The sequence below is a fragment of the Hemitrygon akajei genome, chromosome 21 (assembly GCF_048418815.1).
Source record: "Hemitrygon akajei chromosome 21, sHemAka1.3, whole genome shotgun sequence".
Classification (NCBI taxonomy): domain Eukaryota; kingdom Metazoa; phylum Chordata; class Chondrichthyes; order Myliobatiformes; family Dasyatidae; genus Hemitrygon; species Hemitrygon akajei.
The window spans coordinates 35,765,562-35,787,942 of record NC_133144.1 but is presented as its reverse complement, the minus strand read 5'-3'; the positions used below and the strand labels follow the sequence as shown (position 1 = coordinate 35,787,942).

At 43.2% G+C, this 22,381-nt stretch overlaps 1 protein-coding gene across 1 annotated transcript; it reads right to left on the bottom strand.

The window, feature by feature from the left end:
- Positions 1-5,940: 5,940 nt before the first annotated feature.
- Positions 5,941-21,052, bottom strand: LOC140714207 (uncharacterized). Its single transcript, XM_073025195.1, has 6 exons — positions 20,908-21,052; positions 18,454-18,536; positions 14,530-14,644; positions 11,997-12,109; positions 7,183-7,297; positions 5,941-6,626 (listed from the first exon to the last, which is right to left on the bottom strand). The coding sequence occupies exons 1-6, from the start codon at positions 20,963-20,965 to the stop codon at positions 6,451-6,453; spliced, it is 660 nt and encodes a 219-aa protein (XP_072881296.1). The 5' UTR covers positions 20,966-21,052; the 3' UTR covers positions 5,941-6,450.
- Between the last annotated feature and the right edge of the window lie 1,329 nt (positions 21,053-22,381).

Sequence of the window (22,381 nt, the reverse complement as noted above, 5' to 3'; positions counted from 1 at the left end):
AAATGTGCTGTTATCACATCTTTGATAACCGACTCTAGCATTTTCCCCACCACCGATGTCAGACTAACCAGTCTATAATTCCCCGGTTTCTCTCTCCCTCCTTTTTAAAAAGTAGGGTTACATTAGCCACCCTCCAATCCTCAGGAACTAATCCAGAATCTAAGGAGTTTTGAAAAATTATCACTAATGCATCCACTATTTCTTGAGCTACATCCTTAAGCACTCTGGGATGCAGACCATCTGGCCCTGGGGATTTATCTGCCTTTAATCCCTTCAATTTACCTAACACCGCTTCCCTACTAATATGTATTTCCCTCAGTTCCTCCATCTCACTAGACCCTCGGTCCCTTACTATTTCCGGAAGATTATTTATGTCCTCCTTAGTGAAGACAGAAACAAAGTAGTTATTCAATTGGTCTGCCATGTCTTTGTTCCCTATGATCAATTCACCTGTTTCTGACTGTAAAGGACTTACATTTGTCTTGACCAATCTTTTTCTTTTCACATATCTATAAAAGCTTTTACAGTCAGTTTTTATGTTCCCTGCCAGCTTTCTCTCATAATCTTTTTTCCCTTTCCTAATTAAGCCCTTTGTCCTCCTCTGCTGGTCTCTGAATTTCTCCCAGTCCTCAGGTGTGCCGCTTTTTTTTTGCTAATTTATATGTTTCTTCTTTGGACTTGATACTATCCCTAATTTCCTTTGTCAGCCACAGGTGCACTACCTTCCCTGGTTTATTCTTTTGCCAAACTGGGATGAACAATTGTTGTAGTTCATCCATGCGATCTTTAAATGCTTGCCATTGCATATCCACCGTCAACCCTTTAGGTATCATTTGCTATTGTAGCTAAGGGAGATAGAGCAACTTCAGTCAGTTGCTTTCTAAAGGGATTGGACAGGCTAGATGCAGGAAGATTGTTTCCGATGTTGGAGAAGTCCAGAACGAGGGGTCACAGTTTAAGGATAAAGGGGAAGCCTTTTAGGACTGAGATGAGGAAAAACTTCTTCACACAGAGAGTGGTGAATCTGTGGAATTCTCTGCCACAGGAAACAGTTGAGGCCGGTTCATTGGCTATATTTAAGAGGAAGTTAGATATGGCCCTTGTGGCTAAAGGGATCAGGGGGTATGGAGAGAAAGCAGGTACAGGGTTCTGAGTTGGATGATCAGCCATGATCATACTGAATGGCAGTGCAGGCTCGAAGGGCCAAATGGCCTATTCCTGCACCTATTTTCTATGTTTCTATGTTTCTAAAGAACTCTAACATATTTGTCAGGCAAGATTTCCCTTGACAGAAACCATGCTGACTTTAACTTATTTTATCATTAGTCTAAAAGTACCCCAAAACCTCATCCTTAATAATAGACTCCAACAATTTCCCAACTACTGAGGTTAGGCTAACTGGCTGTAGCATGTACCCTCTAATCTGAGCAACATCCTGGTAAACCTCTTCTGCATCCTCTCTGAAGCCTCAAAATTGTTCCTATAATGCAGAGACCAGAACTGTATGCAATACTCCAGATGCAGCCTAAATAGAGTTTTATCAAGCTGCAGTGTAAGCTCCTGACTTTCGAACTGAATGCCTCTATTAATAAGGGTAAGCATGCCAGGTGCCTTCTTAACCACCCTATCAATATGTGTTGCCACTTTAAGGGAGCTATGAACTTGGACCCCAAGTTCCCCCTTGCCCTGAACAGTGTCCTGTCTCTCTGCATTTGATTCACCAAGGAGTAGCACTTCACATTTGTCCAGGTTAAACTCCATCTGCCATTTCTCTGCCCATGTCTGCAACTGATCCATATCCCATTGTATTCTTTGCCAGTCTTCTACACTATCCATGGCATTATACCTGCACACTCTAAGCTGAGTTCAGAATGTGTACGTATGACAAGAGTTACAGAGAAGGGTTAAAAATGGGTGATAGTGTTAAGAGTTCAGAGGTCATAGTGGGGGTGGCATCCGTCGGTCTTGAGAGACCATGGATCTGCGCCTGGAGTTTCCAGGGCGTAGGCCTGGGCAGGGTTGTATGGGAGACTGGCAGTTGCCCAAGCTTCAGGCCTTCCCCTCTCCACGCCACCGATGTTGTCCAAGGGAAGGGCACTAGGACCCATGCAGCTTGGCACCGGTGTGTTGTTATGAGCAATGTGTTGTTAAGTGCCTTGCTCAAGGACACAAACATGCTGCCTCAGCTGAGGCTTGAACCAGTGACCTTCAGGTTACTAGTCTGATGCCTTGCCCAATAGGCCACGCGCAAACACAGAGGTCATAGTAGAGCATGGTATTAGAACGTGGTACAGCCAAGCACAATACAGGCCTTTAGGCCCTTAAAACTGACTCCAAGATTGATCTAACACTTTACCCCTGCAGAGCCCCCCCAATTGTCTCTCATCCACAAACCTATCTAAGAGTCTCTTAGGTGTCCCTAGTGTATCTGCCTCGATAAGATCCCTTGGCTGTGTGTTGTTCTACACACCCACAGCTCTGTATTAAAAAGCCTACCTCTCATGTCCTTCCTATATTTTCCTGCAATTAGTTTAAGATTATGCACTCTCATGTTAGCCATTCCCACCTGGGAAAAAGGTGCTGGCTGTCCTCTGTTTCAATGCCTCCTACCATTTTATACACATCTATCAAATCACCTCTCACTTCCTTTCACTCCAGAAAGGAAAGCCCTAGCTTACTCAACCTTCTTTACAGGACATGCTCTCTAATCCAAGTGGCATCCTGGTAAATCTCCTGGTAAATCTCCTTTGCACGCTCTCTAAAGCTTCCACATCCTTGCCTGAAGCTGTCTCAACAGGAGAAAAGTGGTCATGGCTTACAGGTCAGTACAAACAAGAACTTGTTTAAACATAAGACTGATAAAGTATGACAAAGGAGATTGCTAGAACTGACTCAATACTTAGTAACTCTATAATCTTTGGAATTTTCTATGGCCTGCTATTTGCATGGCTGAAAGTTATATTACTTTATTTGTGGTACTTGATCATGTGAGCCATGACCGCCTTTACCCCACTGAGACAGGTTCAGGCAAGCTGCAGGGGACAAATGGAGGAGACAGATGCTCACACGTGCCAGCACATTAGGGACGGCACTCACACAACCCTTCGTGCCCTCAGTTCACAACGTCACTGCCATAAAATGGGTGGTGACTAATTCACCGTGTGACGCTCTCACTGGGATTGTATGCAAACTTGGCTCGTTAGCTAACTCCACTAACAGCCACGTGACTCAGTGGTGAGAAGGCCACCTTTCATAAGCAACACACGTCCAGGGTCGGTATGATCTGCAGTTCAACCAAACAGGAACGTTGTGATGCTCTGATTAAAGAAACCTTGACTTGAGTGAATGCTGTGTAAATACTGCCCATACACAATTATCGGTTGGCAGGAAATAACAGATTGGACACCACATAATATTAGAAAGAAAATATATTTACCAGTTTCGGCTTTGTCAAACAGTTATTAAAAGAAAGAAAAACATGAAAGTGCCCATTACAGTTAAACCAGCCTAAGTATGCACATGCTTGTTGGAGCTCCTCTCTTCCAAAGCTGGATATAACCATTACAAACCGTGCCAAACCCATGGTCTGCATGAAAGCACCCGCCACAGTCTGAACTTCCCCTGAAGTCCATCTCAAATATACTGGCTCTCACACAAGAGTATTGGTCTGCTCAAAGCAAGCACTCCTTGCCACAGGCACTCTCCTTCCCATGGCATTCTGCAGCAGCTTCCCTTCTGTTCTGCTCCGCAGCTCCCACCCAACAAGACCCCAGACCAGATTACTGTCAGTCACAAACTTCTCTCCGCCCTGCCCTCTCTAGAACTTTCTGCAAATCCTACCATCCTGACTGGCCGGCCCGACATTCCTAAGTTGAACAGCGGGGCTTCTTGTCTTTTGCCAAAAACAAAACACTCTACCAGCAGGACGCACTGCGTTTGCTAAAATGAAATACCTACAGCGTAGCAGAAGAAATCTTAACCAGGGCATTACAACATCCACACCAAGAAAGGGCTAATACTAAAACAAGAAACAACATGAAAACAAAGATATTAACAGCAATAGCTCAGTGTTTCCCCCTGTTGTACTGGTCTTAGAAGGACACCAGCCAGCTGGACTGCAGGCCATCCCTGGGTAATAAATGGATTCATTTTTTTCAGACATCCTTAGATCAAATTTTTATATGAAGACAAAGTTCACTCAATCTGGGAATTGTTCCTCCACGTGTTGTAATGAATGGCATCAAAACCACTTAAGACTGATAGGAAAGAAAAATTAAAAGCAGAGAGAGAGAGAGAGAGAGAGAGAGAGAGAGAGAAAGAGAGAGAGAGGATACTAATTCTATCATTGTAGGAATGAATATATGTACATCAGACATCTGAATTTGTAAATATTATGGGAGCTCGTTCACATGTATGGACATCCGTAAGTCAGGTGTTTGTAAGCCTGTGGCAGTCTGTGCAACAATAACATATGTATTACGTAGTAAAATGCACCTGTCTACTCAGAACAACAAATCCTCCAGAACTACGTGGGGCGTGTTAGGAGAGATTGAAGTTGCTGGTCGATAATCACATCTCATTTATTTGTTTGGATTTTGCCGACTGCAGAACATGTACGCCTCTCATCCTTCTCTGCACCGAATCTCATTCCTCTCACTCTCCATCAGCACGTTGTATTGCTGTTCCTTTGACTGGCTTCTAGGAGCCCTCTAACTTAATGGAAGCAGCCGCTTGCTACAGTGGCCAAGATCAGACCAATTATATCCACTTCCTTTCAACTCAGAGTTCTTTTATTCTCTTGCCTCCAGCACAATGATGCCGTGTAATGGATTTCAATGCCTGAAGTCAGAGAGACCCATCAACACTTAGTGATTTGGATTCATAGTTACAAGGCCCATGCAGTTATATAGACAGCTCAATTTGTCCATGCTGACAAAGTTGTTTCCCTGAGTAAATCCCACCCAGCCCATATTCCTCTAAACCTTTCCCATCCACATATCCTTCTGTAATGACCTACTGCTAATGTTGTCGGGCATTTCATGGAATGGTCTTTCTGTATAAGCAGGGTGTTCTCCTGGCAGTGTTTGCATTACCGTTAATGATAAGGGATGCTTAGGAATGTGTGCCATCCAATCAGGAAAGGGGAACTGGGAGAAGGTTCTAGAGAACGTTGGGGGAACAGTTTTTGTGACGAACACTGAGGCGGGTTGAACTCTTCTACGGCAGGAGGTGGCGGGAGGTGGAGGGAGAAGGAGCTCGAGGGAACTGGCTGTAGAATTCGATCTGGCGGGATTGTGTAATCCAATGGAGCCCAAGTGGAGAACTTTTACCGGGAAGTGGAGAATAGGAGTCGGTGCAGCATGCACCAACACAAGAGGTACTGCAGATGCCGGAAATCTAGAGCAATACACAAATGTTTTGGAGGAGCTGAGCAGGTCAGGCAGCATCTATGGATGGGAATAAACAGTTGATGAAGGGTCTCGGCACAGTGAGAAAATCAGGCAGGGATGGTTGTAGACTGCTTCAATCATTAATCAAAGGACAAGTCACAGAGGACATTCACAGCCTCTGGAACAAAGTTTGATTGTTAGATCTGGGGTGAGTGTACTAGGGAGATAGAGCAACTTCAGCCAGTTGCTTTGACAGGAGGAAATGGAATTCGCTGTTCCTGTAACTTAACATTTCAATCGCTTCGACCTTATTTTAAAGGAAAGGTGCTTCCCCTCAGAGGCAGTCAGTTGGTACTGCAGTTAATAGGCAGCAGATGCAAATAAAACTACAGATTAAAAATAATTCTATTTTATATAAATTTCCAAAACAACACTGATTTTTTTCCAGTTCTTTTATGTGCAATGCTAATATGCTCAGGGAAAGTTCAAGGCTTCTGTTTAGTGAGACAACATAAATACAATTAATGATGATAGCAAATAGTACTTTGGGTCAAGCCATTGATGTAATTTTATTAATTTTATAGTCTAACAGGAAACTCAGTGATGCAATACAGCAGAAAGCATAAAACTTAAACCTGTAATGCAGGAGAAACTCAGCATTAGAATTCAGGGAAAGGTCATGATACAGAAAAAAGAGTTTGGGGAAAGGTTGGTGTTAAAGCTCGCGTAAAGCTCAGGACTGTAACAATGTGAAGCTCAGAGTCGTAATATAAGATGAATCCAGGAAAAGGTCACGCAATATAGAGTGTGATAATACTAAAGAAAGTTTGTAATTAAAAACAGGGTGCAGCTCAGCACTGTAATGCCAGTTCGGGAATATCATGCAGTGTGAAACTCAGGTAAATGTAAAGCTTAAGACTGTCACATGGTGAAGCTTTGAGTTGTAACGTAGGTTGAATCAGCATTGTGACATGTTGTTGAACTTTGCTGCTTTCAGTAGATCCTGAGTGTTTGTGACACAGGAGGCCTGGATTCCCGCACCACCGTGTTGGTTGGGAGGTTAATTGCCACACAATAGGCACATGGTTTTACTGTTAACCTTCCCGTCGACATTTTGCTTCACTTCCTTTCGAAAGGTTGAAATCAGGTCGGTCTCCAGGCTGTGATTGTACAGTACATCTCGACAGCTCGTGGGGAAGTACTGAGATGGGTATGCACTTACTGCCCTAGAGCTCTCTGTGAACAGAACAAATAGATGCATGAGTTGAAGTGAGCCAACTGTTGTGTGGATTCAATTCACTGTCCACAAGTCAGTCAACATGTACACTGGGGAATGTCCTGCCTCTCCGTTTTTGTGATTCAAATGCATGTGAGTACCTGTCTCCATCACCCCCAATGTGTCCTGAATCCCAGCAACCCTCTGAGTGAAAACAGGTCTTTCTCACACCCTCACTGGAACTTTTACTCCTTACACCCTTTGGTTTTCAACATGGGGAAGAATTCCTAATCTTTATCCTCATATCTTCACCTCACTCAGGTTGCCCCTCAACCTCCTTCCACTGAAGGAAACCAAAATCATCTTCTCCAGTCTCTCCTCATAACTGAAACGTTCCACCTCTGGGGAATCTCCTTTGCATTCTCTCCCATGCAGTCACCAACTGTTTGAGAACTTAGCTGTGATCTGAACTACCACTCACTCCCACCTGTCCAGAGCCCTGAGAAAAGTCCTCAGTGACATTTTCAGTCAAGATCCTCCGCAACATGTTAGTGATACTAGTCTAGAGGGACCCACCTGAGCAGTCAGCCAGCCGACTCCCTCCAATGTACTGAGTTGTCCATTTATATTTTGTTGCTTCTCCACACCTCTCATACAGTCGACTCTTCCTGAGGAACTTGAAATCAAAACCCTGTGCAGAGTAAACCCAAGTTAGTGATTTTTTATCTGCACAAGAAAACTCTCCCTCTCCTATGTGTTCATATAATGCTGTTCCGAAAGCCCTGCTCACCGGTCAAGGATGTGGAACAGAATGTCCAGGTAACACTCATCTCAGGCATTTGGCATCGGGCCTCTCAGGTGTGTGTGTGTGTGTGTGTGTGTGTGTGTGTGTGTGTGTGTGTGTGTGTGTGTGTGTGTGTGTGTGTGTGTGTGTGTGTGTGTGTGTGTGTGTGTGTGTGTGTGTGTGTGTGTGTGTGTGTGTGTGTGTGTGTGTGTGTGTGTGTGTTTTAAACACAGAGAGTAGTGAGTGCGTGGAATGGGCTACCAATGGTGGTGGAATATGGGCTGGGTGGGATTTACTCAGGGAAACAACTTTGTCAGCATGGACAAATTGAGCTGTCTATATAACTGCATGGGCCTTGTAACTATGAATCCAAATCACTAAGTGTTGATGGGTCTCTCTGACTTCAGGCATTGAAATCCATTACACGGCATCATTGTGCTGGAGGCAAGAGAATAAAAGAACTCTGAGTTGAAAGGAAGTGAACAGTATATATGTATATGCACATAGCTGTGCAAGTGCAGACAAGTGTGTCTATTTTGGGTTAATTAGTCCCGGTTGATTGATTATCCATCAACTACCTAATCATTATCTCTTCACTGTTTGTGAACCGTGTTGTGTGCAATTCAATCACGATCAAGAGAAAATCTGCAGATGCTGGAAATCTATGTAACACACACACACAATGGCAAAGTTAAGATTAGTACGGAGGGAGTGGTTGCTGTGTGACTTCCATGTTTCTTATGCTGTAACAGTGACCACATTTCAAAAGTACTTTCACTGGCTGTGAAACACTTTGGAACATCCTGAGTACATGAACATCTGATGTACTTTCCTGACTGTACATACAGTACCTGTGAGTTCATGCGTCCCTGTTTGTTTGCGTATGTACTGGGAATCAAATACCCTTGGCCGTCTTCTGATCCTAATAGTAAAAAAGTCGATCTCAAAATTCTTTCCTTGATCCTGTGACCATCTCGAGCAACTTTGAGACATGAGTAAATGACACCAATCAAACAGACACTGAGGAGACTAAAGCTGTCCTTACATCCCCATCAGCACAAATAACTCAATCATTTCAGCAGTATATCCACTACAGCACTGTACATGACCAAATATCGCAATCAATCTGGAAGTGTAAAATTCTGATAATGTACCACTCCGCTGGTATAGCTGCCCAGGTTGTGTACCACTCTGGTGGTATAGCTGCCCAGGTGGTGTACCACTCTGCTGGTATACCTGCCCAGGTGGTGTACCACTCTGGTGGTGGTATACCTGCCCAGGTAATTTACCTGCTTTGGTGATGCAAGCTCTCCAGTAGTGTACCTGCTCTGATGCTATACCATCACGTATGAAAATCTATCCTTGCAGAAAATAACATTCTTAACTAATTTGTACTCTCTATTCATGATCTTTTCCAGACAACATTCATCTTCTCAAGCATCCTATTCTCCTTCAGATAATTCCATTCATATGCACATTGCCATACACTCATCCTCTACCACATACCCTCATTCTCTGTTATGCTCTCAGGACACCCGAAGGCACATTTCCTTGCATTTTCTGAAGACAGGGTGACTTCAGGCCTCCACAATCCAACCAGCTACTGGCAACCTTGGTCACTGAGAAACTTCTCACCTCTATTCACCTCCCATGAATCTTCTGCAGGTGTTCTGATGCACCAGTTTGGCCTCTGCTACGTTGAGTTTGAAAGCGTTGCAGGTTAATCAGAAACCAAGGTTATTGCAGTTGTATAGAGTCTCATTGAGAAAACTACTAGAATATGTACATTGTTGTGACCTATTCACCTATAGGCTGATAAACTTGACATAGAGGGACTGCAGATTCATTTGGCTGATTCATTGGAAGACAGGATTGCCACAGAAGTAGAGGGGGTAAACTAGGTCTGGCTTCTTCAGAGTTCAGAAGAATAATAAGAGATCTCATGGAAGCTTACAAAGTCATTGTACACCTGGATAGACTGGATACCAGAAAGATGTTTCCCCCTGCTGACAACTCAAAATGGGGAGGATCTTCTTTCTTGGGATGGTGGTAAGCCTTTTGAATTCTCTGCCAGGAGGTTGTGAAGGCTCAAGCACTGAGATGCTTTAGAGCAGAAATATGAATGGAATTGATCAATATGGGGATAGTCCATATGTCATAAATATAGGAGCAGAATTCGGCTGTTCAGCCCATCAGCTTGGCTCCACCATTCAATCATTGCTGACTTTTTTCTTGTTTTTTTGGTCATTTGTTCTTTTTTGTGTGTTTGGGTATTTGATGTTTTTCTTGTGTTCCACTGAGTTTCTTTGGCTGTCTGTGGGAAGATGAATCTCAGGGTTGTATACTGCTTACACACTTCAGTAGTACATTTTACTTTGAGTCTTTGAAACTTTTAATCTTTGATTTTTAAAACTCACTCTCCCGCCTTCTAACCATAACCCTTAACCCCTGTGACAATCAAGAATCTATCAATCTCTAATTTAAATACACTTCCCAGTGGAGCTGGAGGATGGTCTTGATGAATGGAAAGCTTGAATGGTGAGCTGGCCTTCTCCTGCTCCCATTTTTTATGCTATGATTTTTTTCTTGTTATGATAGACACAGCCTTCCATAGAGTTAAACAACAAGGAAACATCCCCATTGGCCCGACTCATCTATGATGACCTAGGGGCCGAACTGAGCTAGATACACTTGTGTACATTTGGCTTATATCTCTCTAAAAGTCTCCTATCCATATGCATGCTCAAATGTCATAACTGTACCATCTCTAACAGTCTGTTCCAACTTCCGGCAGGTGAAGAAGGTGTGATTCTCTACAAAGTCCACATTTATTCAAGGCTGTTCTTCAGAGACATGTGTCATTGATTGGATATAGGGTAAAGCTGTCTATCTGGTGTTGATTTAAACTTGGCCAAGAGGTTTGTATGTTTCAAAGTTCAAAGTAAATTTATTATTCAACTATGTATGTATTACCATATACTAACATTTTCTTGCAGATATTTCCAGGAAAGAAAAGAAATACAATAGAATTTATATTTTAAATCTGTATGTAAGCAGACAAAGACTGACAAACAAATAATGTGCAAAAGGTGAGAAGAGATGAGATAAGAAGGGAAGTGAAGATTCAATGAGATCACCTCTTGTTTTTCTGCAACCTAAAGAATACAGACTCAGTCTATTCAACCTTTCCTTCTCACTTCTCTCTCCCTTTCCTCTTTCACTCAACTATGGAAAGAGGGAGTCAACCATTCTCCCCCTCACTGACTAATTCAATTAGCCGTTCCTCTAGGAAAGTGTGCACCTATGAAAACTAGGAGACCTCAGGTTCCAAATGCTTATTTGGATCTGTGATTGGTAGAAAACAACGTTCAAAAACACCAACTAAAATGTGAGACAGTGATGTGTGCTCTGACCCAGCTGTAAACACATGACCTCCTGAGAGAGGCAGAGGAAGCTGTGGGGAGTGGAAATCCAAATGTGAGCACAGCCATAGCCTATTCTAACAAACCTTGATTTGCTGTCTTTCACTCTCTGACTTGACTCCAATCTCTTCTAACACTTCAGTTGTTCAGTTGTAAGGTCTGCATGATTATAAAGCAAGCATTCTAGTTATGGGAGCCTGGCCTGAACCCATAAGAGACATTATTCCCATCGTGTACTCTTTCCTCTGATTCTCAATAACAAGTGTAGACAGCTACATTTATATGGAACTTTTCACCATCTCACTGCTTGCAAGGTACTTTTTTGATAAGTAAAGCCAGAAATGAACTGCCAGAGGAAGTGATTGGGGCAGGTACAATAACTATATTTGGAAGGTATTTGGACAGGTAAATGGATAGGAAAGGTTTAGAGTGGAATGCTTTAAATGCGGGCCAATGGGACTGGCTTAGGTGAGAATCTTGGTCAGTACGGTCCAGTTGGGCTGACGGGCCTGTTTCTATGCAGTTAACTCTATGACTTCATGTAAGACTTGAGATAGGATGGGACAGTGGCCCAGTTCATAGAGCTGCTGCCTCAGCTCCAAAGACCCAGGCTCCAGCCTGACACTGGGCACTGCCTGTGTGGAGTTTGCACACCCTCTTCGTGACCACATGGGTTTCCTCCCATGTCCTAAAGATGTACTGGTTGTAGGTAATTGGTTGTGTAAATTTCCCCCAGTGTGTGAATTTGGAGGCCGTTGATAAGAATGTTGGGAGAATAAAATGGCATTAATGTCTGGCTTGTTCGGAATCAGGTTTATATCACCGGTATATGTTATGAAAATTTGTTAAATGGGTATTTAATGGTTGCTGTAGACTCATCTGTCTGGAAGTCCTGTTTCTGAGTTTGGATGACTCTAAGGATTACTCACAAAGTCAATCTAACTGAGTACCTTTTATGACTCTGATCTGAGGGAATTCTTCCTGAAGCAGCATTAACTTCCCTCCATACTGCTGAGCTTTTACACCACTCACTAGCAGCAACACACATTCAGGAGCAGAGGTTACATGTGAAGGTCTCACTGAGCAAGGTGACAGCCGTGATCTGTGGAGCTGTTCCCCATCACCGGCACCAGAGAGAGAGGAGGGATGAAGGCAACTAAAATCCAACACTTGCCGTGACATACCTTGTTACACATTGGCTTGCAATAGCGTGTCTTGTTCATGGTGAGACATAACAGGCCTCCATTTACGGGGACAATGGGGAGGCTGCAGTTCTTGGGGATGACAGTCTGACAGTCTTTAAGAAAAGAACAAATATAGGAGCAAAACCAGCATTCACAATCTCAGAATCTAAAAGAAGGAATTCTGTGCCAAATTACAGTTAAACTCTGATAATCCACTATCCAATTAGGGATTTTTGGTTCAGCATTTCCCCATCTCTCATTAATCTCACTGGGGCCCTGGTTCCCAAGGCCCTATTAACCTCACAGGACATTGTTTCCTGCACTCTTTAAATACGCTGGGCCTATTTCCTGTACTCCTTTTAATCTCAGCAGGACCTCACTAACGTTATTTTATATTCAGTCAAGGGATGTGAGACAGCATTTGATTGCCCATACCTATTTGCCCAATGAAGGCAATGGTGAGCTGCCTTCTGTTGCAGTCCTGTGGTGCAGAAGAGTGTGCCAGGAATGTGACCTTCCAAGCCAGGAAGTATTAATTCCCATGCACCCTGTAATCGCAGCACAGCCATGGTTCCTGCACTCTCATTGACATCACAAGGGTCCTGTTTCCCACTCCCTTTACGTTCAATTATTTTAGCACTTATCATTTGAAAAGGAGTGAATTGAAAGCGTTTTAAAGTACCAATCAGTGTAATATCCAAAGTTGTGGAAAACCTGCAGTCCAGAACCACGAACATTGCAAGGACACTGGCCTATCAGAGTTGCTTCGTGCTCTGCCGCCTCAAGATACTGTAAATATGTCAAAACATGAAGCAAAAGGCAAAAAAAAACAAAGGATGTGGGTGTTCGAAATTTGAAATGAAACAGTGAATGCCAGGAGCACTCAGCAGGACAGACAGCCCCTGTGAGGAGAGAAGCAGTTAACGTTTTCGGTCAAGGATTCTTTTGCCTGATTTGGAAAATTGAGAAGATAAATGTCAAGGAGGGATCAACCAAAGAGAGGGGATCTACATGACAGGTGGCAGGAATTGTCAAATTACAATTACTTTACAGGTTGTTGAAATAAAACAGTACAGGAACAATCTGAAACTTAACAAGTTGAGACCAAAGTACATCTACAGCTTTGGAGAAACGGGTGTCTACCTACAATTATTTAGTGTAAAGTTCCACAGATTGTAACAAACCTAGTTGGAAGATGCATACTGTTCCTTGAGTTCATGTTGGAACAATATGGGAACTTGAAGGTGGAGGGGTCAAGTTGGAAATGGTACAGGGAATGAATGTAAGGATGATTGGAAACTCTGGTCTCTCTTGAGAATTGAATGGGGGTGTTCTGCTAAGCAGTTCCGTGATCTGTGTCTGTTTTCTTGAACGTAGAGGGGACAACATTGTGATTTCTGGACTGAGGTGAGGGAGGGAAGAAGTAAAGGGCAGGTGTTGTCCCTGTCAGAGTTGCATGGGAAAGTGGTATGAGAAGACAGAGAAGCTTAAGATGCAATGGATATGTCAGAATGTCGAAAGGGAAGAGAAGGCAAGATGTGCCTGATGATTGAATCTTGTTGGGATTATGGAAATTATGATTGGCTGAATGTGGAGGGTGGGGCTGGAAAGTGAAGATAAAGGAAAAACTCCCAGCTAGGAGAGGGATTGAGAGCAGAATAAAGGACATGGAGATGATGAGATGAAAAGTCCTTTTGGTGATGGTAGAGAGCAAGGCATTGTGATGAAGAAAGAAAAACACTAGTATGCAAAGTTTAATCGGGTCAGGCACAATGGAAAGGCTGGGAAGGAGGAACAAAATCTGTGAAGTGGATTGCAGGGCTGTGTTTTGAACAAGCAATGGGAGTCTATGGGCCCCTGATGGATGCTCTCTTTGGTATGATCTAGAGCTTTTTCCACAAAGGCCTGCAGATTCCATGGCTTGGTTGACAAAGGTGAACAGGAGAAGGAAGGGGCAAAGGTTTTGTGACCAGCGTAATCTAATTTGTACCTGGCTACATTAGTGATTCTGTCCCTCTTGAAATGATCTGCAAAATGAGGAAGAGTGGCAGGGATGGAGCTGACAGCTTTCACCAAAACATCTGCCCCACCACCAGGCTCACACTGTGACACTCGCTGTACTGAAAAGGCTGTGGGACCAGTTCCTGGCCTAACCTCACAATGTGATCATTCCATATTGGTCTGCTCTAGCACCATTCCTGCAAAACAGCAGAATATTTTGCTGTTTGGCTGTGGTATGGACAACTTGTGAAATTATTGCATTGGCTCTCACCTCACCTCTCACCTCATTGGCTGGTTTTGATTTAAAAGATAAATGAGAAGCACAGAACTTACATGGCAAGTTCAACCCATGCTCCCATTAAGTTGCTGTTCCAAAATGATGCTGGGTGCTCTGATCTTGATACAATATGAAAAGGTTGGCCCATCCCACCTAATCAAATGCACTGAGAAAGGAGGGACGTAGGTGCAGGTAGCAATGGGATGGATCACCAGGGTTCAGAAACAGCGATTCCGTGGAAGCCAGTGTTAGTACCTTTCCTATGGATAGACCTCACATTGTCAGCAGCAGTCTGCAACAGTCTATAGAGTTCGCTGTGCTCCGTGGCATTCAACTTGTTGATCACCTGCTCCATACAGTTACTGTATTCCTGTGGAGGGAACGAGAAACAGTGTTAGATGTAGAGCCTCTCCCTCTCACCATCAGAGACCTGAGTTCGACCTTGACCACCTTAGAAACTGTCTGTGTGGAGTTTACATGTTCTTTGTGTGATGGCATGGGTTTCACTTTTGTGTTCTAGTTTCCTCCAAAGATATGTGGGTTGGTAGGCTAATTGGCTTGTAAATTGCATGTGAATAGTAGAAACTGGTAGGACATTAATGAGAATATTGGGGGAGAGTGGGTGGAGAAGAAAAATAGGATTAATGTATTATTAGTGTAAATGGGTGGTTGATGACAAGTCAAAATTCCTCTGTTTTTCTTCTATCTTTCTGTGATTCTATGACCAATTACTAAAATACTTGCATTAACTTCTTTTCTTTCCCTGCGTAGTTGTCTGGATATCAGAACTGTTCACTGAGTCATACAGCGCAGAAACAGGCCATTCAATCCATTGAGTCAATGCTAGCCATCAATAATCTATTCACACAAATCCAACATTGATCATTAGGAGAACGTGCAAACTCCTCACTGAATCTTGGTCTTTGGTGCAGACGGGCACCAATTCTATTTGCTTTTCCACTGTGCTGCCCATTTTGTTTAGGTAATGCTGCATGAATTCAAGTTTGTGCAGAGATTAAGAGGTGAAATTCTTGAAATCAATAGAGAGATTCAGGATATAATGAATATTTTATGCTTGTTACATAAAAGATAGAGTTTCGGAAAATTAATCAGAGCTAGAGAGTAGAGTCAGAAGGATTTTTTTGGATTACATGGGGTTTGTATATTTGCTCCGTTGGAAGAGTGACAATTCTACAATTTCTCCATGAGTCAATAATTAACAATCAACCACGATGATTGAAATGTGCTAAGAATGGACAGGTTAAAATTCCATCCTGCATCACCAGGGATTAGGATTTTGGGGAAAATGAGTCCATTATTGTCTGAAATGAATTTTGTTATTGAGGGTGGAATATATCCAATTCTGATTATCAGAGGAACAAGTGGAGGCTATTTGGTCCCTCAAAAGTATTCCATCAGTTAGATTAATGCTGGCTGATTTTCACCATCTATGCTCAGATTACAAGCATAGATTTTCAGATGATCCTGAAAATCCTTGCATGGAAAATCCATTAATATTGACTTTCAATATTTTCATTGAGGCTGAAATTCAACAGCTGACGGGGTTCATGAATCTATAGACATCCCAAAGGACGTTCAGGTATTAAGGACATGCATCTATCCATTGACCACCAATGGTCTTTTGGTCAATTGGCTCATGGTGAGATGGTTCAACGCTGTAGGCTGAGAATTGGGTGACCTCAGCAACTTGATTTATTTAACTCTTAGCCTCCTACTTCCTGAAGGAATTCATGGTGCAGAGAGATGTTGGCAAGTGCCTCATGGTGGTTGTGAGCAATGTGCTAATATACTTCAGGAGGGTCCTGCATGGGGAAGTGGGGCATTGTGGTGGAAAATAGAACATTTGATAACAGACCAGGAAGGTGCTGTGTGGTGAAGTGGGCAATTGTGGTGGAATGTTTGAAAAATTCATGTGGAGATCCTTATTGTCTCGCAATTGAAGTTAAAAATGGAGTTGTTCAGGCCCTTGCACTTTCCTCTTGCTCTTACTCTTCGTCCGTTCTCTTACCCTGATAGAGAAACCATAACTGCTTCTCCTCCTGATCCAGATAATCTTGAAACAGGATCACTGAGCATATCAGACTGTGATCAGCATATCCACTAGGCTGAGCAGTTTTAAGCGATGCCCCTTTTGGCTGCCTGTGTTGGTGACCCAACCGATGGACAACTTGTGTTGTATCCATGCCAGGTTATAAGAAGCCTCTTGCTGCACCTTTATGGCTACAAGGTGGCTTTGTAGTCTGGATCTGGACTGAATTTGACCAAACATTTCTTTGGGGTGAATGCAAGAAGGATGTGACTAGTTTAGATGGGGTGCTGAATAAATTTGCAAACATAGTGGCATTGAAAATCAAAGTATGAGTAGTCCATTCGGCCCTTCAAATAATTTTCAGTGAGAGCATGGCAGTTCCTCTTTCTCAGTACCATACTGCTGCTCTCTCCTCAAACCCCTTGATATCTTTTGTTCTGAGAAATTAATTAGTCTCCTTAAACAGATACAGAGTCTCGGCCTCACATCCTCCTGTAGCAGGGAATTCCTCATGCTCTCCAGTCTCTGAGTGAAGAGATTTCTCCACATACCATGTAAGCTGCAACTGTGACCAGTCACTCTGAGCCTCTAGCTAGGGAAGCTATCTCAATAAAATCCCTATGCAAAGCTTCATGCACATTTAGTAAGTTAGGGCCCACCTCATTCTTCTGGAGTTCCTGTGTAAAAAACTTGCTTTATACTTCTTCCTGCTCATCTCATAGCCTTGTTTTCTAGCATTTCCACCTTGGGAGAAAGTCTCTGACTGCCTGCCCTATCTATTGACATGTTCTTGAAAAAATTAATTGCAGGGATATAGAGAAGGTCAGGAAATAGGATTATCAGGTTTTCTTTTACAAAACACTGGTATAGCTTTGATGGGCTGAATGGCTTCCACCAAGCAGGACCAGTTCCTGTATTCTGTGGCCTTGCATGGCATTTATTGTCTGTCCTTAAATGTCCTTGAAAATGTTGGAATGAGCTGTCTTCTTGAACCATTCCAGTCATGTTGAACGTACTCATGAAGTAGGACTTCAGGACTTACACTCAGAATTCATGACTTTTTAAAAATTATTCAAGGGATGTGGGTTTCATGGGCTGAGACAGCTCTTGATGGCCCATCGTTTGAGAAGGTGGTGGTGAGATGTTTTCCTGGATGACTTCAGTTCTTGAGGTGTGGATACACCCACTGTGCTGTAAAAGTGTGGGTTCCAGGAACTTAACCCAGTGATGGCAAAGGAATGTCAAGATATTTCTAAATCAGGCAACTTCCATCAGAAGTTGAGGGTTTGGCAGGGAAAATTCCAGCAAGGAGATGATGGGTAAGATATAATGGAGAGTTTCAAAGCCAAAGGAAGCCTTGAGCAAGTAAACAAGAACTACCAGTTGGGAAAAAGGAGTAGAGCAGCAGATTGATGGTGCTGGCCAAGACTAATATGGACCCTGGAAGCTGAGGTAGTGGCAGAAACTGTTCCATGGAGTCAGAATGAGAAGAAATTTACATCCAGAATCAGGTAACAGAAAGACCCTGATGTCAGAGACTGATACAAGACCATGATTTTCACTAATGCAAAATAAATCAAACTGCAGAGCTCTGGATTCCAGTTCTGAGGAAGAGTCACTAACTTGACATGTTGACTGGTTTCTCTTTCCATAGATGCTGATTGACTGGCGGTGTTTCTGTTGTTGTTTCATGACCTTCGTTATTCAGGTTAGCACCACACAGATGGGTAGGGAACTTGTTGTTTAGGGAACTTCAGATCAGAATCACTTTGTTTATGAACGAAGTGTCATGATACATAAAGTATTTATATTCTGGGCAATGGAAGACCACTCCTGAGGCTATTAGTAGGTCCATGGGTCCTCTCAGAGTAGCGTACCCTAACACAGCAGGACTGCAGGTAGAGTGAAGGAGACAGAGCCCAACCTCAACCAATATGGAGGTGAAAAACCATGTGTTTCATATTAGCTCCTCAGTTCTGCCTGCTGAATCTGTGCTGCTACAAGGCTCCCATTGATACTTAATGGTGCGGTCTGATGACTCAGCTCCAGCATCCAATACCTGAATCATCGCTTTGCTCTGTCTGATTGAGGAATCTAATCAGTGATCAATGTGCTAATAAAACTCTTACCTGTAGGCTGTTGACAAAACTTTGATAGCTGTCAGGGTTAGTAACATTTTCACAAGTGCCAGCGTCTTCCTTTGTACATAGACCTAAAGCAAAAAAGATATTTAATCAAAACTTTCCAAAGTAAACTCAGGATACTTTCAATTCTTGCGTATGCATGGTATACACTGTATACTTAGTGCATTACATGCCACAGCCATAATATTTAATAGACTGAGCCTGTATCTTCTATACAGGGGTTCCCAACCTCCTTTATCCCATTGACCCCTACCATTAACTGAGGGGTCTGTGGACCCTAGGGTGGGGACCGCTCCTCTATAAAATATACTACACCTGTCCCAGCTACAGAGCAAAGAAAGAGGAATCTGCATTTCCTGTTCCCTTCCATCCTATCTATCGTACTGTACAGCAAGTTAATTTTTTTTGAAGTCTAGTCACAGAGTCATAGATGTGCCAGGCATGGAGCAAGGCTAGGCATAGAGGCTGTTCCATGCTGAACAAAATGCCCTTCTGAGCCAGCCCCATTTGTCTGCCTTTGGCTCATATCCCTCTAAAGATTTCCTATCCCTGTGTCTGTCCAAGCGACTTTTAAAAGTTGCTTTTAAACTCAAGTCTCCAGACTTGTACCTCGAAGCTGTGGAGGTTGAAGGGTTGATTGTGTACTGTAAACTGGTGTAGGTGGGTGATGTTTGGGTGGCGTTAAAGGAAAAGTGGGTAGAATTGGTTTCATGGAAAATTAGTAGAGGAATGGCATTGCACTGTGGGATGGCATGTACCCAGTGGGCTAAAGTGGCTTCCTTCTATCTTGTAAGAAAAGACGGATATAACTTATCCAAAAGAGAGAAACATAGAAATGCTTCATTACCAAAACTCCGGTTAGATTGGCCATTAGAGTGGCTATACATTTGTCTGCCTTGCGTGGGGCCCAGCAGTGACACCCTGCTGTGCACAAAAAATCCACCTTAGGTTTTTACATACACACACACACACACACACACACACACACACACACACACACACACACACACACACACACACACACACACACACACACACTTGTGTTGTGCTTGAGGTTTAAGGACATAAAGGAAGGGAATGTCAACAGAAGGAAGAACGTTGAGAGATTGAATCATTTGGAGTGGGACACTGGGGTGTGATTCAGGATTGGTTGTTGTGGTCATTTGTGAAGAGAGTGGGATTGGAGATGCAAGTATCATTCCCAGTAACATAGGAAGGAGGGTAATTTTGTGTCAGGACAATGTTTACCACATTCATCTTTTTTAATGGGCAGAATTATAATGGTGAACATCAACCAAAAGATAGAGTATTAATGATGATGATATTAAAATGCTCAGAAGAATAGCTCCTGGAGATCTCCTTTAACTAATGCTGGAATAACCCTGCCTTTGTGACCTGTGATGTGCTTTTCACAGGGCTCCATGCTCAAGTGAATTCGGGGTGAACGCCAAACATTGTGTGATCTCAACGTCAATGCCCAGCATCCTTTGGTCGATAATGCATAACTAACACCAATGTGGAACAACATTTCAACAAGGTGCAGCTCATGCCCTAAGTAAGGTTCTGCTGCTCCATGGTGATCAGCTTTGAGTTCAAGTCCTTTGGTGAAGCAGTGCAGCGCTACACTTACCCATGGTCAGGTATCAAGAGGGTGTGGGTTTAAGGTGAGGGCGAGGAGTTTTAAAGGGGATCTAAGGGGTACATTTATCAAACGGTGTTTCATTTCTGGAACTCACTGCCAGAGGAGGTAGTGGGGTCAGATACAATCACTACGTCAAAGAGGCATTTAGATTTATAGTTAAATATATAACATATTGAAGGATATAGATGCAATGTAGTTAAGTGCAATTAGTGTCGATGGGCACAAAGTTTGGCATGGATGAGATGGGCAGAAAGGCCTGAATCCATGCTATAAAATTCTGTGACACAGTTGCTGGGCTCAACCCATTGACAGTGAAGCAGCTGCTGGAAAGTGCTGCATCCTATACAATCAATTGCTTTTTGTTCAATTTCAACCTGCTCCTCACAACTTTTAACCACTTTAACCATTACTTCTCAATCTGCTGCCTAATTCCCTTGGGATTGTGCTTGTTACTGAGAAAGCTAAAACCTCTGAATAGCACTGCACTAGAACTGTGCTGGAAGTCCAAAGGAACGCACATGAAATGCTGGAGGAACTCAGCAAGTCAGGCAGCACCTATGGAAATAGATAAGCAGTCGACATTCTGGGCCGCGGCCTTACTTCAGGACTGGAAAGGAAGTGGGAAGATGCCAGAATAAAATGGCGGGGGGAGAGAACGAAGAATAGTTCTGATTTCAACTCTGTTTGGATGATGTTTGCACTCACATTTTCCAGGGGCTTCACCCCATCTTCCCCACTTTTCCTTACACTCCTTGTGGCAAGGCAATTTGCAGAAACCCAATTTAAATGTACTGTACCTGGCACAAGAATCCAGATGAAGCCAACCAGTCTGAGAACAGCCGGTGTGTGAGCCATGTTCACTTGCCTGAGTCCCGTTCATTGACCCTGACTTGTTCTGGGGCGGTCGTTGATATTATGTAATGCTGAGAGAAGGAGGACAGGCAAAGCAAAGAAACTGTTAATCATTAAGTGGAATGACAAATCCCTCCAACAATTGACTGCTTGATGCCGGAAAGTCCATGCAATCTTTGTACTTGGGGAGGAGATTTTTACTTCTGAAAGATCACACACATTCTTAAAAAGCAGAGGTCTGCCCTGGAGGAGCTGGCCAAGCTGGGGAAGTGCAGCAGTGCTGAAGTGTTAAGGAGAAAGCAGTTTTTGATTGGTTGATCAAATAGCGGAAAGAAAACTCAATAGGAGAGAGAGAGACTTGTTATCTTGTGACTGTGTGATGTTTCTTTTGCGTCTATAGTCAGAACAGAACATTTTTGGCAAAAATCTCCTCAAACATCTTGACCCTACATGGACAAGCCACTGGGGCATTAGAAAGGCAACGGTGTGTCTGAAACAACCTTTCCCTTCAGTTAGTTTCACCTAAACTGTTTCTCTTCATATAGATGACTTGAGTTCTGAGACCGGATAGGTTGAGAAAGTGTTCACTTAACCTTATCGAGGTTTACTAAAATCATGAGGGGCGTAGTCACAGTCATTTTCTCAGCTGTGAAACAGACTGACAGATTCAACATTCCGAGACCATCAGTAATCCCTGGAATTGGTGTTTGAAAGCCCTGTGCAGAAGTCCCAGACTTACTGCTGTTTAAACAACACCAGTTCCATTCTATACTGCCGTCTTTAATCACTGTGATCCCTGACAAATCTGTAACTGAGGCTTGATGATTGTGTGCATTTTATAATTCAGAAAAAGATGACCAAGAAATTGATCGAGCAATATTCTAGAATTTGAGAGTAAATTAGCCCGAATTGGGGAAACAGATGGTAAAAGTCGATATTGTCAGGGAGAGTGTGGGTTACAATGGGAATATGAAATGCTAAGGTTATTAAATAAATGCTTTTTGTGTACCTTTACAGTACAGTGCCAGTGAACCATGCTACCTAGGGTGACATCTTTCAGCTGGCTCACAAAACTAATTCTTTTGCTTCTCTTACGACTTCTTTTTCTTCCAAATGTGGTTCTGCCACTGTTGGAGTCTGTGATCTCCTGTTCAGTGTCTGTGATCTACATTTTGGTGGTGTGTTTTTGGGCTAATTGAGTGACCTGGTGCTGTGCTGTCTCCAAGGGGGATTGGTGAGACTCGGGCAAAGCATGCGGCCTCAAGGCCAAGAAGCCTGGAGATGGGGCATGAGCCCATTTCTCACCGATCCGGCCGATTAAAGTGCCGAAGAAGATTGAAATCATCGAGGCGAGTGTTCAATGCCATCAACCAGCCTCTCGCTTGCTGCTGCCAGAGGAAGGTGTCTGCGTGTGACAGT